Raw genomic sequence first — 16200 nt, forward strand, 5'->3', positions numbered from 1 at the left:
TCCTTTCAGTATCGGGAACACCGGTTCCAATAAAAACCTTTTATGAGTCTGTGTGTGGGTGGAATTAGTAGTACGGTAGTTCGGACCTCTAGCATCAATGACTCTTTAACAGTACAACTTCGCAATACGGATTTCTGTCTCTCGTCTTTGGTTCAGAATCTAGGCTGATATATGAGAGATTGAACAGAATGTTTGTACCCATTCGTCGACTATATATAACCAGACCTTCCTAGGTCTTTCACCCAGGTCTGTGGGCAAAGTAAACTTCAAGCATACTTTTTCTCCATCAGTTTCCGTATATTCTCTTTTCGAACAACATAAAAATTTGCCTTTCTATCACTGGAATGAAAGCTGCCAGCTTCGGATATACTCTCACAGTTAGAATTAAACGAAAATCGAAGGTTATGAGGAAATATAGATCTTAGAATTCATCTAGTATCCCAAAACGGGACGGCTATGATGAAAACTCAATTTTCTACTAAACGTTAACGAATCATCTCATGTGATTGATAATACATATCCGCGTTATGCCGTTATATGACGTGTAACCGCCAGTGTTTGAATGATGTAGCACAGAAAAATCGACCTTGTCAATGCAAAAATGAGCACTATTCTTTTCAGTTAAATCAATAACAAAATAATGTTGACCACAGTTAAATAAATAATGAGTCCCAAGAAGTAATTTAAAAAATAAGAACGAAACATTTAGGTCTCTTAAATAAACAGCAGTTGCTGCTAGGGTTATACAGGGCGTTCGGAAATCTGCTGTCAATTACGTTTGTTGGAAATGACATCCACGGGCGGCTATACAAATCTCAACTCGCTTGATTTTATTGGATAACACCGTTTGCGAATCTGATTGTGATATGCTTCTCAACAACGCATTTATTTCAGGTATAAGTTACAGAGCGGGTGTAGGCGATTGCGATGCAGTAGACATTTTGCGCTCCCCACACAATAAAGTCGGGTGGAGAAAGGCCTGGCGAGTGGGGAGACCATAGGTTTTCTAAGGTGACACGTTCCCCAAAAAACTTTCCAAAAGACGCTTAGTGTTTCTGGCTGTGTGCCTAGAAGCGCCATCTTGCTGAAACCATGAGATGCTGATTTCGTCATCTTTTGTTTGGCCAATGAAATCATGGGTCGTTAAACTAAAACGTTCACTGTTCATGGTTTCTTCAAAAATTAAAGATCCAATGATGCTCCGTCTGGATGCTGCCACCCACACTCCAACTCTATCAAGCAGTTGATTCTCCGTTGACCATTACCGTGTCTTTAATGTGTTAGCTTGAGCAGGCAGGTACAACCAGGCCTCGTTTGTATAGACGGTGACCGAGCGAGGTGGTGCAGTGGTTAACGCACTGGACTCGCATTCGGGAGGACGACGGTTCAAACCCGCGTCCGGCCATCCTGATTTAGGTTTTCCGTGATTTTCCTAAATCGCCTCATGGAAATGCCGGTATGGCTGCTGTGAAAGACCACGGCCGACTTCCTTCCGCATCCTTCCCTAACCCGACGGAATCGATGACCTCTCTGTTTGGTACCCTCCCCTAAACCAACCAACCAACTGCAGGAAAGGATTCGGTTTTCATGACCCGAGTCTTTCAATTCATGCACTGCTCTCAATTTATACAAGAACTATTTCAACATTTGCGAAGCAGCTTTATGCGCGGGTGTAAGCCCGATACGTCTTTCATGTACCAGCTTGCGAAATAAACTTGCTGTGCTCTGCCACGTAGAGTCAGAAACATCCAACAACAAATGTTCGTTTAATTTAGCTGGTCTTCTACTTCATTCACTATGTAACACTGCACCTATCTCTCGAAATTTGTCAATAAGTCGATGAACCGCATTATGCTGAGCTGCAGCTGCTTCCGGAAACTTTTCAGCACGTACCTCCTGTACTAAAACTGTCTATTTATCGACGAAACGCATGTTTAGCGAGGAAATATGTTCCTCAGATCAACAACCATTACATGAAAGCAAATTGAACAGGTAAATACTTCAGATCTTGTTTAATAACTTTCATCAACGGAACGAAATAGTTTAATGTTACGAAACAGTAGAACAAATTTTTAAAAAATCTCGCGTATGTATGAATGATATTTCTGCTAACTTGTTTTCTGCAAATTTTGTTTCAAACATCCAACATAATCTAATCCTGCAGTCCAGCCCACAGAAACTTTCCGAGCGCGCTGTATAAGAGCTCACTTGAGTGGAGACTGGCTCATATGAGATGGTTAGATGTACTGGAAGATCTTCAAATGTATTCAAAAGAGTGCCAGAAGTCAGTGAATCGAAGAATGACGACATTCAGAGAAGACTACGTCGGGATAATTGACAAAATTTTCTCTGGGACTGAAGATGAATCTATTTGGAAGTTCGATGACAAGTAACTGTCGTATTAAGTGGGCACTAAAACTTCTATAAAGCTCAATTCAGTTCCGGAAAACCCACTATCAGCACATTCAGAAGAGATTAGGGCTAGAGCTCTTTTACATCTACATACATACTCCGCAATCCACCATTCGGATCGTGTGGGAGGGTACCTCGTACCACAACTAGCATTTTCTCTCCCTGTTCCACTCCCAAACAGAACGAGGGAAAAATGATTGTCTATATGCCTCTGTACGAGCCGTAATCTCTCTTATCTTATCTTAATGGTCTTTCCGCGAAATATAAGTTGGCGGCATTAAAATTGTACTGCAGTCAGTCTCAGATGCTAGTTCTCTAAATTTCCTCAGTAACGATTGACGAAAAGAACGCCTCCTTTCCTCTAGAGACTCCCACCCGAGCTCCTGAAGCATTTCCGTAACACTCGCTTCTATCTCCTCGCTCAATCCGACCTGATATCCCAAACGCTCGAGCAGCACTCAAGAATAGGTCGTATTAGTGTTTTATAATATCTTCCCAAAATTCCACCAATGAACCAAAGACGACTATCCGCCTTCCCCACAACTGCCATTACATGCTTGCTCCACTTCATATCGCTCTGCAATGTTACGCCCAAATATTTAATCGACGTGACTGTTTCAAGCGCTACACTACTAATGGAGTATTCAAACACTACGGGATTGTTTTTTCCTGTTCATCTGCATTAATTTACATTTATCTTCAGCAGGACGCCGGATCTGGACGCTTATTATACTACCAAGGAAAAATTGATCGCTTTAGAAATGTAGTACACCACATGAGACTCCCGTCGAGGATCACGTTCCTAACTTCTAAATACGGAGAGGACACGGAAAAGGGTAACAGAACTTATACTTAAGAGAAAGGAACGTTGATAGGTCGGCCACGTCGTGGGGCATCCGGAGGCACACGTATTGGCACACTAAAACAGTCAGTAGGTGTGGACGTCGAGGAGGAATGACTTTACAAATTAAAAATTCAGGAAGTTTGTTTCAGGATTTATCCAATGACCTTTCGGGCAGTGAACAAAGACGAAACAGTCTCGTTTCAACCTGTCTTATAAACAGTACTCACCTAAAGGTGATGCAAACTTTACGTGTTTTTCAAATGGTTCAAATGGCTCTGAGCACTATGGGACTAAACTACTGAGGTCATCAGTCCCCTAGAACTTAGAACTATTTAAACCTAACTAACCTACGGAGATCACACACATCCATGCCCGCGGCAGGATTCGAACCAGCTACCGGCCGGATACGTGTTTTTACATCGTGATGCGACTATATGCAATGAAACACTTTCGTTCGCATTGACAGGATTTTGACCGACGCCTGTATTTTCCAACAATTGGCCAGATTATCGTGAGCCAACTGTGAAAATAATTCGACACCAGGTTGCGATTGGTGAGCCTACGCTGCGGTTTGGCGCGGTGACGGGGGACGAGATGAGGTGGACTCACCAGCAGAGAAGCAGCGCGTGCCATGTCGGAGCAGAGCAGCACAGTGCGTGTGGCGTACAGCGGGGTGCGGCGTCAGCGGCGGAGGTCCAGAGCAGACTGGTGGGCGCGCGACACCGCCCGCCGCTTTATACCGCGCGCAGCCCAGACCAGCCGAGAGCAGACAGGTGCAGGGGTGGCTCTAGGGCGGCAGCGCACCGCACGCCAGCTGCCTGCCTGCACTCGCACCACTCCACGCAGCTCACTCACTGCTTCTTTACATTACCCATCCTATGGGACGCTAACATACACTTTGCAAGTAGGCTGTTTAGCTTCTTATATTGGTAATGCAACGGCCACGTAGCGCTCTATATGAAAATCACTGGCTGTGTGCAGTCTGTGGCTGGGTGTCATTGTTGGAATTTGCCATTGTAGTGTTGGGAAGTTGGCTGTTAACAGCGCGTAGCGCTGCGCAGTAGGAGGTGAGCCGCCAGCAGTGGTGGATGTGGGGAGAGAAATGGCGGAGTTTTCAGAGCGGATGATCTGGACGTGTGTCCATCAGAGACAGTAAATTTGTAAGACTGGATGCCATGAACTGCTATATATATTTTGACTTTTGAAAACTATTAAGGTAAATACATTCTTTGTTCTCTATCAAAATCTTTCATTTGCTAATTATGCCATCAGTAGTTAGTGCCTTCAGTAGTTTGAATCTTTTATTTAGCTGGCAGTAGTGGCGCTTGCTGTGTTGCAGTAGTTCGAGTAACGAAGATTTTTGTGAGGTAAGTTATTTGTGAAAGGTATAGGTTAATGTTAGTCAGGGCCATTCTTTTGTAGGGATTATTGAAAGTGAGACTGCGTTGCGCTAAAAATATTGTGTGTCAGTTCAGTGTTGATCAGAATAGGTAGAGAGCGAAATGTCTGAGTACGTTCAGTTCTGCTCAGCTGTTTGAAAATCAAATAACGTAAGGGGTTTATCAGCACAGTAATTAATTAATTTTTCTAAGGGGACGTTTCAACTGTTACACGAAATGCACTGAAGTACCGCGTACGCAGGGTATAAAGACCACAGCACTGGCGCAGCTGTCATTTGTATCCACAAAGGAAACTCCCCATCGTACCCCCGTAAGGTTTAGTGGTAAAATGGCCGTGTGGATAGCCCGTCAAAAACAGATCACAAGTCAAGCATGGAAACAGGAAGAAGGTGTACTGAAATGTGAAAAAAAGAAGCAAAATACAAACAGTGAACGGTCCGAGCTCAACGTGTGCAACATCGAGTGAATTACAAGAATCTCAGCGTCCAAAGCCGGCACGGTAGCTCAGCGTGTTCGGTCAGAGGGTTAGCAGCCCTCTGTAATAAAAAAAAAAACTGAGCTAATCGATCAACAACGAACTTAAACGGATGTCTTACGACGTCCGCCCCGAGCAGATGCAACGAACAATAGCGAACAAAATGAGAGAAAAAAAAAGAGTGTTTGGTCAGAGGGTTAAGTGCCCTCTGTAATAAAAAAAAACTGGGTTAATCGATCAATAACGAACTTAAACGGTTTTCTTACGACGTCCGCCCCGAGCAGATGCAAAGAACAGAAGCGAACAAAATGAGTTTTTTTTTTTTTTTAAAGTTCTGTGGTTATAGTTTTGGACTCCAGAGCGGAAGATCCGTGTTCAAACCTCCTTCGTGGCCCACTTTTTTTTCCTACAAAATTATGAACTTCCCGTCCAGTCACTGAAGTATCTTTTCTCCTTCTGTAGTCTTGGAAATTGCCACACTACGCACTCCACGTTTCTAGCATTTGTAGACTTAGAGAAAGCTTTTGACGATGTTGACTGGAATAATCTCTTTCAAATTCTGAAGGTGGGAGGGGTAAAATACAGGGAGCGAAAGGCTATTTACAATTTGTACAGAAAGCAGATGGCTGTTATAAGAGTCGAGGGGCATGAATGGAAAGCAGTGGTTGGGAATGGAGAGAGACAGGTTTGTAGTCTCTCCCCGATGTTATTCAATCTGTATATTGAGCAAGCATTAAAGGAAACAAAAGAAAAATTCGGAGTAGGTATTAAAATCCGTGGAGAAGAAATAAAAACTTTGAGGTTTGGCGACGACATTGTAATTCTGTCGGAGACAGCAATGCACTTGGAAGAGCAGTTGAACGGAATAGACAGTGTCTTGAAAGGAGGATATAAGATGAACATCAACAAAAGCAAAACGTGGATAATGGAATGTAGTCGAATTAAGTTGGGTGATGCTGAGGGAATTAGATTAGGAAATGAGACACTTAAAGTAGTAAAGGAGTTTTGCTATTTGGGGAGAAAAATAACTGATGATGGTAGAAGTAGAGGCAATGGCAAAGAAAGCATTTCTGAAGAAGAGAAATTGGTTAACATCGAGTATAGATTTGTCAGAAAGTCGTTTCTGAAAGTATTTGTATGGAGTGTATCCATGTATGGAAGTGAAACATGGATGATAAATAGTTAGGACAAAAAGAGAATAGAAGCTTTTGAAATGTGGTGCTACAGAAGAATGCTGAAGATAAGATGGAGGTATTGAATAGAATTGAGGAGAAGTGGAGTTTGTGGCCCAACTTGACTAGAAGAAAGATTCAGTTGGTAGGGCGTGTTCTGTGGCATCAAGGGATCACCAATTTAGTATTGGAGGGCAGCGTGGAGGGTAAAAATCGTAGAGGAAGACCAAGAGGTGAATACACTGAGCAGATTCAGAGGGAGGTAGGTTGCAGTAGGTACTGGGAGATGAAGAAGCATGGAGAGCTGCATCTAACCAGTCTGAGGACTGAAGACCACAACAACAACAATGCACTGATTAGAGAATATGAGTCATATAGTAAGAATACATTCGTCGCAAGTAAATGTGATGAATAGTGATAGCAGGTAAGATGCCGCAATGACCTCTCACAGAATGAAAACAATAAATAAACGGGTTTTAACTAGGTTATAACAAATGAATTCAAGAATAACAACTTCCAAAACGGAACGCAAGACTGTTAATATTTGGTGCTAGTGTAGAACAAAGAGGATGTAGGTACGTGTGCAGGTTCCTTCCTTACATCTCCCTGTTGCAAATTGACGTTACTCTTTGACACAGACACGAATTTGAATACGGCGAACAGACACGTCAATGATCGGATGAACATATCATAACTTTGAGAAAAAATTATATATATGTAGCTCGAAGGAGATCTGAATACAACATGCATCGCACTCCAACGCTGTGATCACATAACCACAATGCTGTGGCTCAAGATTTTGCACATCTTGAACTTGTACCGGTCAGTCTTTCTTTTCACAGCCCAATACACTTTCATCGTGATTTCATCCTTGATCTGCGTTCAGTTTTTGACAGACTATTTGGAAATTTGTGGTAGGGTCTTATGGGACTAAACTGCTGAGCTCATCAGTCCATAAGCTAAAATCTAACTTATGCTAAAGACGTCACATACACATGCCAGAGGGAGGACTCGAAACTCCAAGGGGGGGGGGGGGGGGGGGGGGACCGTGACAAGACGACTGACATTGACGAACTATCTGGGGGGGGGGGGGGGAGTTTCCCTTGTTAGGTGATATTCATGTGGAAAGGTTACCGAAATGATTATGGCCGTGCGACAGGAATCAACAGACTTTGAACGTGGATGGTAATGAGAGCACATTCTATATCAGAAATAGTTAGGAAATTCAATATTCCAAGATCCACAACGTTAAGAATGTGGCAGTAATACGACATCTGAGGCACTACCTCTCACCACGGACAACACAATGGCCCACGACCTCCACTTAACGATCGGGAGCAGCGGCTTTTCCGTCGAATTGTTAGTGCTAACAGACAAGCAACATTGTGTGCGATAACAATGGGCCATGGCAGTAGACGAGCGAGCGCTTCTACTAAAATCATGACATCACATCCAGCCCCTTTCCTGGACTCTGACCATATCGACCCTAAACGACCGGAAAACCGTGTACTCGTCTGATGAGTGCCGATTGCACTTGGAAAGAACTGATGGTAGACTTCGAGTGTGGCCCAGACCCCACGATGCCAAGGACAGAAGTTGTCAACAAGGCACTGTGCAAGCGGGAGGTGTCTCCATTATGGAGTGGGGTATTTTTAAATGGGATGGGCTGGGTCCTCTGGTCCAGTAGGTCCGATCAGTAACTAAGAATGTGTATGTTCTGATACTTGGGGACAATTTGCAGCCATTCGTGGACCTCATGTTCCCAAACAACGATAGATTTTTATGGATCACCATGCGACTTTTCACTGGGCCACACCTATTCACGATTTGTTTGAAAAACATTCTGGACAATTCGAGCAAATAATTGGGCCATCCAGATACCCCGAAATGAATCGCATAGAACATTTATGCTACGTAATCTAAGGGTCTATTGGTGCACAAAATTCTACACTGGCAACATTTTCGCAATTATGGGGGGGGGGGGGGGGGCTGTAGAGGCAATATGGCTCATTATTTCTGCAAGGGACTTCCAGTGACTGTTGAGTCCGTGCCACGTCGAGCTGTTGCACTACACCTGGCAAAAGGAGATCCGACACGATATTTGGAAGTATCCCATGACTTTTGTCACCTCAGTGTATTATTTCTCTGGGCGGCTTCACCTTTCATTTCACTGTTCCAGGTAGTTTTCTCTCATATTTCTCCCTTGTCTTACCATAAAACTCCCATTCCTCATCCCAACTCCTTAATGAACTGAGTGATCTCTTTTACCTCATCTCACGTTGCTTTGGTCTCTCCAACATTGCGGAGCCATACCAGGAAACAGCGAAACTGGCAGCTGGGAATGGTAGATGAGTTCTCCTACTGCTCGACTTTCCTTCTTTTGTGCGTGCCAGTGAGAACACATGGACCCAGTCAGGCTTGGTACGTGACCAGCGTTGTTGACACAGCGTAATTTCTAGCATAGGTGGCGCCCTGATGGCGTCATGAGAAGCAACAATTATCAAACGACACCTATAGTTAACAGGAAATGACCAAGCTGAACGACATTACCAAGAAGAAATACAACACAATGGAACCGCTGTCTATTACACTCATAACAGAGTAATATAAGGGACGACCAAAAAGTTTCCGTATGAAGGCCATACTGTCCAGAATCGGTTTACCGTTCGGGCAAAATCACCACGAGCATTGAGGCAATCATCCCACCGATGCACCACATTGAAGACATCTAAAAATGGTTCAAATGGCTCTGAGCACTATCTACATGTACATCCATACTCCGCAAGCCACCTGACGGTGTGTGGCGGAGGGTACCTTGAGTACCTCTGTCGGTTCTCACTTCTATTCCAGTCTCGTATTGTTCACGGAAAGAAGGATTGCCTGTGTGGGCTCTAATCTCTCTGATTTTATCTTCATGGTCTCTTCGCGAGATATACGTAGGAGGGAGCAATATACTGCTTGACTCTTCGGTGAAGGTATGTTCTCGAAACTTCAACAAAAGCCCGTACCGAGCTACTGAGCGTTTCCCGTGCAGAGTCTTCTACTGGAGTTTATCTATCATCTCCGTAACGCTTTCGCGATTTCTAAATGATCCTGTAACGAAGCGCGCTGCTCTCCGTTGGATCTTCACTATATCTTCTATCAATCCTATCTGGTACGGATCCCACACTGCTGAGCAGTTTTCCAGCAGCGTGCGAACAAGCGTACTGTAACCTACTTCCTTTGTTTTCGGATTGAATTTCCTTAGGATTCTTCCAATAAATCTCAGTCTGGCATCTGCTTTACCGACGATCAACTTTATACGATCATTCCATTTTAAATCACCCCTAATGCGTACTCCGAGATAATTTATGGAATTAAGTGCTTCCAGTTGCTGACCTGCTATATTGTAGCTAAATGATATAGGATCTTTCTTTCTATGTATTCGCAGCACATTAAACTTGTCTACATTGAGATTCAATTGCAATTCCCTGCACCATGCGTCAATTCGCTGCACACCCTCCTGCATTTCAGTACAATTTTCCATTGTTACAACCTCTCGATATACCACAGCATCATCCGCAAAAGGCCTCAATGAACTTCCGATGTCATCCACAAGGTCATTTATGTATACTGTGAATAGCAACGGTCCTACAACACTCCCCTGCGGCACACCTGAAATCACTCTTACTTCGGAAGACATCTCTCCATTGAGAGTAACATGCTGCGTACTGTGGGACTTAACATCTGAGGTCATCAGTCCCCTAGAACGTAGAACTACTTAAACCTATCTAACCTAAGGACATCACACACATCCATGCCCGAGGCAGAATTCGAACCTGCGACCGTATTGGTCGCGCTTTTCCAGACTGTAGCGCCTAGAACCGCTAGGCCACCGAGGCCGGCGAAGACATCTGTTAGCCGGCCGTTGTGACAGAGTGGTTCTAGGCGCTTCAGTCCGGAACAGCGCTGCTGCTACGGTCGCAGGTTCGAATCCTACCTCTGGCATGGATGTGTGTGATGTCCTTAGGTTAGTTAGGTTTAAGTAGTTCCAAGTCTAGGGGACTGATGACCTCAGATGTTAAGTCCCATATTGCTCCCTGTCCTGATGGGTGAAGAATTTCGTCACTTCCTGATGCACGTCCTCGTCCAACATGAATGTAGACCTTTCAAGGCCCTTTTTAAGGGGTCGTAGGTGGGATAATTGTAAGGGAAGAGGTCAGGATAGTCGCGAGTCTTCCACGTGAGTTGACGTAACTTCTGCGTTACGACATTTGCAGTATGGGGACGCGAGTTAGCAGAAGGCAGCACGGGATTTGTCGCACCATTTCACAACGGCGGTGTTCGACAGACATGCTGCCACACACATATTCTTTATTCTCCAATGGATGTCTACCCGTGATTGTCCTTCGGCAGCCAAGAAAAGAATAGCAGCACGTTGGTTCTGTTTGGACCCATTTAGTAATTACATAGCCATAGTTCACGTTCCCACATTTATTTCACGCACATCAGAAAGTCACCAATGCCGCCTCAGTCCCTTTCCCGCATGTTGAGGCCGGCCGCGGTGGCCTCGCGGTAAAGGCGCTCAGTCCGGAACCGCGTGACTGCTACGGTCGCAGGTTCGAATCCTGCCTCGGGCATGTATGTGTGTGATGTCCTTAGGTTAGTTAGGTTTAAGTAGTTCTAAGTTCTAGGGGACTGATGACCACAGATGTTAAGTCCCATAGTGCTCAGAGCCATTTGAACCATTTTTGAACCGCATGTTGAGGTCATACACCCACACCAGACTGGGGCTACGTTTTATATACGCTGCAGCAACGCCCTCAAACACAAACTTTTTGATCACCCCTTATGTATACCATAACCACAAGAGGAGGCCAAACAGCTCTCAATAGAAGAATTCCAACTCAAAATCTGTCAAAATAGAAAAAAAAATGATTTCAGTTCAACATCACTAATCAGCAACAAAATACAATTTGCCATTACAAAAGTAAACAAATAACAGGCTCAATGTACATGACCCAAAAACACCATCCACAGCACCAAGCTACAGGAAATTTTCAAAGTTGGCAAAATCTCAAAAGTTTATTAAATCAGCCAAATTTATCAAGTACCATGTTCCACTGTCTTTAGCATTCATAAAATACGTATATGAAAACGGCTATGCACTTCACTGTATATGGTAATCACACTTTAAGAAAGGGGGAGGGGGGACGATGTTTTTCAAAATTTCATCACGTTTACCAAAGGTTCCATTTGCTAATCATGGAAATACAAACGAAGAATTAATTTATAAAGGCACTTACAAAATGCAGTATGTTGAAACAGACCACGTAACCACTTGAACTGGAAATTATTAAATAATTCCAGACTACCTGTTAGGAAGTTCACAGCAAAATAACAACAAAAATCAACTGATCAGACAGTACCTCAAGGAGTTACTTGAAAAACCGCAGTGAAAAATACCTTGCAATACTATATAAACACCATACAATAATGTTTGAGAATTCCTTCAGAAGAACCAGACGTAAAACAAAATTTTAAAAGCCATCAAAATCTCAGCCCACATTACTATCACAATTTCATACGATATACGTACGATATTAATAAAAACCCATGTTTTTCAGGTTCAGTCTCACACATTTTTCATACCACGGATCCAGACGTTATCACAGAAATCCAATCTCATTCAAATTTCGCCTTCACAGAAACCGCGCTTAAAACAGTGCTTGAATAAAGACCACAATACAAAAAAGGCAAAATTATTCCCACAGTAATATTATTACACTTGAAGTTTATGGCAAGAAATTCAGTGTAAAAACACGCTTATGCACTAAATTACGCCACACTTTACTAAAGACTGACGCCGAACGTAATTACACGGTAGAAAATGTAGAATATCTTAATGATTACTGTACCAGGTTAATAATGCATTGAAATCACTTACTATCCATGAAATAGAATAGCTATGTTTTGTTGAACCCACAAGATCGCTGAACCAAAAGCATGTGACAACCAACATTAGCACAGTGGGAGAAATGAGAACTTAAACCTCTACTAATAAGTTGGAGGTAGGTGAAACCTTCAGAGCAGAGTGTAGGAACACTTGGTAAAATTATGAATGTTATCAATACTTGGCACATAACAGAAAATTTCAATGAAAATGTATCGAACATTAAATGCTGGGTAAATAATCACACACAAATGTTGTTCTCACTCAGATTATTTAAGAAAGAGAGCACACAATGAATAAAAATTCTAGTTACGCCAATTAATCTGATTGACATATTTTACCAAAGGTTCTTAAACCAGTCCCAGAAAGCCATAGTATATTTCTTGAACATCAGCAAGCTCAACCATGCTCGATAATAAACACGTACATAATTCTTGAGCAATGAGGAATCTGAAGAAATCCTGGCAAACAAAATTCGTTGAAAAGCTAATTAATGAGCACACAAACTACAAACCTACTGAAATTTAACTAATCTAATTTCTTGTGAAGCTGGATAAAATATATGTAAATAATTAGAAGATGTCTCAAAGAAGATTCGCGAAAGACAAAGAATCCTGGCAGTAGGTAGGTGATTGAAAGTGAACTTGTGACAGTATTTGATGCATAATTAAAATTTCCAGTGAAACTGGGTAAAATACAAACCAATAATCAGAATCAAGAGCTCCTTCATCTGCGCTGTTCGATGTGTTCGCCTATTCTCATTCATAAAAATGAAATCGGGGCTGAATTCAGCAGTGAAATGATGCACGTGGGGAAAGGGCACAATGTCACGACAAAAGTGTAAGTAGGCTGTTTAGGTTTTTATGTTGGTATCGCCACATAGCGCTCTGTGTGAAAATCACTGACTGTGCTGTGTGCATTCTGTGGCTGATTTGCATTGTTGGAATATTTGCTATTGTAGCGTTGGTCAGTTGGATGTGAACAGCGCGTAGCGTTGCGCAGTTGGAGGTGAGCCGCCAGCAGTGGTGGATGTGGGAAGAGAGATGGCAGAGTTTTGAGAGCGGACGATCTGGACGTGTGTCCGTCAGAAAAACGGAATTTGTAAGACCGAAGGTCATGAACTGAACACTATTAAGGTAAATACATTGTTTGTTCTCCATCAAAATCTTTCATTTGCTAACTATGTCTGATGATGATGATGATGAGTCCCATACTCCGTTTACCGAGCGTAGGGGAGCGACGCGGGAGACCCGCGCCGCCATACTAGGCAAGGTCCTAGTGGAGGTGGTTTGCCATTGCCTTCCTCCGACCGTAATGGGGATGATTGATGATGATGATGAAGACGACACAAACACCCAGTCATCACGAGGCAGGTGAAAAATCCCTGACCCCGCCGGGAATCGAACCGGGGACCCCGTGCTCGGGAAGCGAGAACGCTACCGCGAGACCACGAGCTGCGGACAATCAGTAGTTAATACCTTCAGTAGTTAGAATCTTTTATTTAACTGGCAGTATTGGCGCTCGCTGTATTGCAGTAGTTCGAGTAACGAAGATTTTTGTGAGATGAGTGATTCATGAAAGGTATAGGTTATTGTGAGTCAGGGCCATTCTTTTGTAGGGATTATTGAAAGTCAGACTGCGTTGCTCTAAAGATATTGTGTCAGTTTAGTGTTGATCAGAATATTTAAAGAGAGAAATGTCTGAGTACGTTCAGTTTTGCTCAGATGTTTGAAAATAAAATAACGTAAGAGGTTTACCAGCACAGTAATTCATAAATTTTTGTAAGGGGATGTTTCATCAGTGACCTGTGAGTGTATCATGGTCTAAGATTTGAAGGTTCATTCGCCAATTTAACATTATGCCTCTGACACGATAACAAATGAACAACCAAAAACGATCATGTCTGAGAATGTTCCTGGGTGGATTATGTACCCTCACATGGCGAGAGGTAACAAGTAATACACGCAGGAAGAATGTCGAACATCATCGTTTCGGTGGTCCAGACGTTATGGTGTGGGGAGGCATAATATTGCAAGGGCGTACTGACCAACGAATCTTTGAAGCAGTACACTCTCTTATCAATCTCGTTGTGAAAGTATGCTCCCATGTGCGCGTTTTCAGGCCCTGACTTTATTTTTATGGATGACAATGCACGACCACATCGAACATTGCAGGTGAAACAGTTTTTGGAACGAGAGGATATTCTGCGAACGAACCGGCCTGTCCATTCCCTAACTTAAATCCTATCGAGAACGTGTGGGATACGTGGGCGAGTAGAGCTACGATATGTCGACTTGCATCAAAGACCATACAGTGCCTGTCAACCAACATGGTGGGGGAATGGAAAGCGCTACCACAAGAATTCCTTACTAACCTTGTGGCCAGTATGGGAGCATGTTACAGAGCATCCATAACCGTACGTGGTGATCACACACCCTATTAAGAACCATGGCCTGTCTTTTGTAATGCCCAGGGGACCATCATGAATCTCGTTGACTTCAGTGTGATTACTGTCTATGAGTGAAAGTGTCTTTTCTATCCATATTTCTTTCAATTACCTTCTGTACTATACTGTTGCAGTTCTTTCTATATTTGGTCCCCAATATTCACTGAGGTGAAAAACGTCATGGTATACCTCGCAATATCGCTTCAGGCATTCCTCTTCCTGCATAGCGCAGCAACTCGATGTGCCACGGACTTAACTAGTCGTTGGAAGTCCCCTGCAGGAATACTGAGCCCTGCTGCCTCTACAGAGGTCCAAAATTGCGAGCGTTGCCAGTGGAGGATTTTGTGCACGAACTGACCTCTCGATTATGTCCCATAAATATTTAGTTAAGTGAAGGCCTTCAGGCACTGCATTGCCGGGCGAGCTGGCTGGCCAAATCATTTGCTCGAATTGTCCAGAATGTACTTCAAACCAATCGCGAACAATTGTTGTGTGGGAACATGAAGTCCATGAATAGCTGCAAATGCTCTCCGATAGCCGAACACAATCATTTCCTGTCAGTGATCGGTTCAGGTGGACTACAGGACCCACTATATTCCATGTAAACACAGCACACACCATTATGGAGCCACCACCAGTTTTCACAGTGTCTTGTTGACAACTTGGGCCCATGGTTTCGAGGAGTTTGCGCCACACTCAAACCCTACCATCTTCCCATACCAACTACAGCCGGGGTTCATCTGACATGGCTGCGGTTTTCCAGTCGTCTAGGGTGCAACTGATATGGTCACGAGCCCAGGAAAGGCGCTGCAGAAGATGTCTTTCTGTTAACAAAGGCTATCGCGTCGGTTGTCTGCTGTCATATCCCGTTAACGCCAAATTTTGTCCCACTGTCCTGATAGATGTGTTTATCGCACGTCCCACATTGCTTTCTGAGATTATTACACATACTGTTGCTTGTCTGTTAGTACTAACTACTCTGCGCAACTGCCGGTGCTCTCGGTCGTTAAGTGAAAGCCGTCAGGCACTGCATTGTTCGTGGTGAGAGGTAATAAACTATATGACCAAAATTATGCAGACACGTCGCTGAAATGACTTACAAGTTCGTGGAACCATCCATCGGTAATGCTGGAATTCAATAAGGTGTTGGCCCACCCTTAGCCTTGATAACAGCTTCCCTCTCTTGCAGGCATATGCTCAATCAGGTACTGGAAGGTTTCTTTGGGAATGACAGCCCAGTCTTACGGAGTACTGCACTAAGGAGAGGTATCGATCTCAGTCGGTGAGGCCTGGCACATAGTCAGCGTGCCAAAACTCTCCAAGGATGTTCTATAGGGGTCTGGTCAGGACACTGTGCAAGCCAGCCCATTACAGGGATGTCATTGTCGTGTAACCACTCCGCCACAGGCCGTGCATTATGAACAGGAGCTCGATCGTGTTGAATAATGCAATCGCCATCCCCGAATTGCTCTTCAACAGTGGGGAGCAAGAAGGTGCTTAAAACATCAATGTAGGCCTG

General features: G+C 43.6%; 1 protein-coding gene across 2 annotated transcripts in view; it reads right to left on the minus strand.

Moving 5' to 3' along the window:
• LOC126267313 (uncharacterized) overlaps positions 1-3969 on the minus strand; it is a 108594-nt gene extending 104625 nt beyond the window's left edge. For both annotated transcript variants that reach the window (XM_049972409.1, XM_049972408.1), the window contains exon 1: positions 3866-3969. In XM_049972409.1, the coding sequence (XP_049828366.1) occupies positions 3866-3889 (24 nt within the window). In that variant the 5' untranslated portion in view covers positions 3890-3969. The remainder of the gene's footprint in view (positions 1-3865) is intronic.
• Positions 3970-16200: the final 12231 nt, after the last annotated feature.

This window comes from Schistocerca gregaria, chromosome 4 (genome assembly GCF_023897955.1).
Source record: "Schistocerca gregaria isolate iqSchGreg1 chromosome 4, iqSchGreg1.2, whole genome shotgun sequence".
Lineage (NCBI taxonomy): Eukaryota > Metazoa > Arthropoda > Insecta > Orthoptera > Acrididae > Schistocerca > Schistocerca gregaria.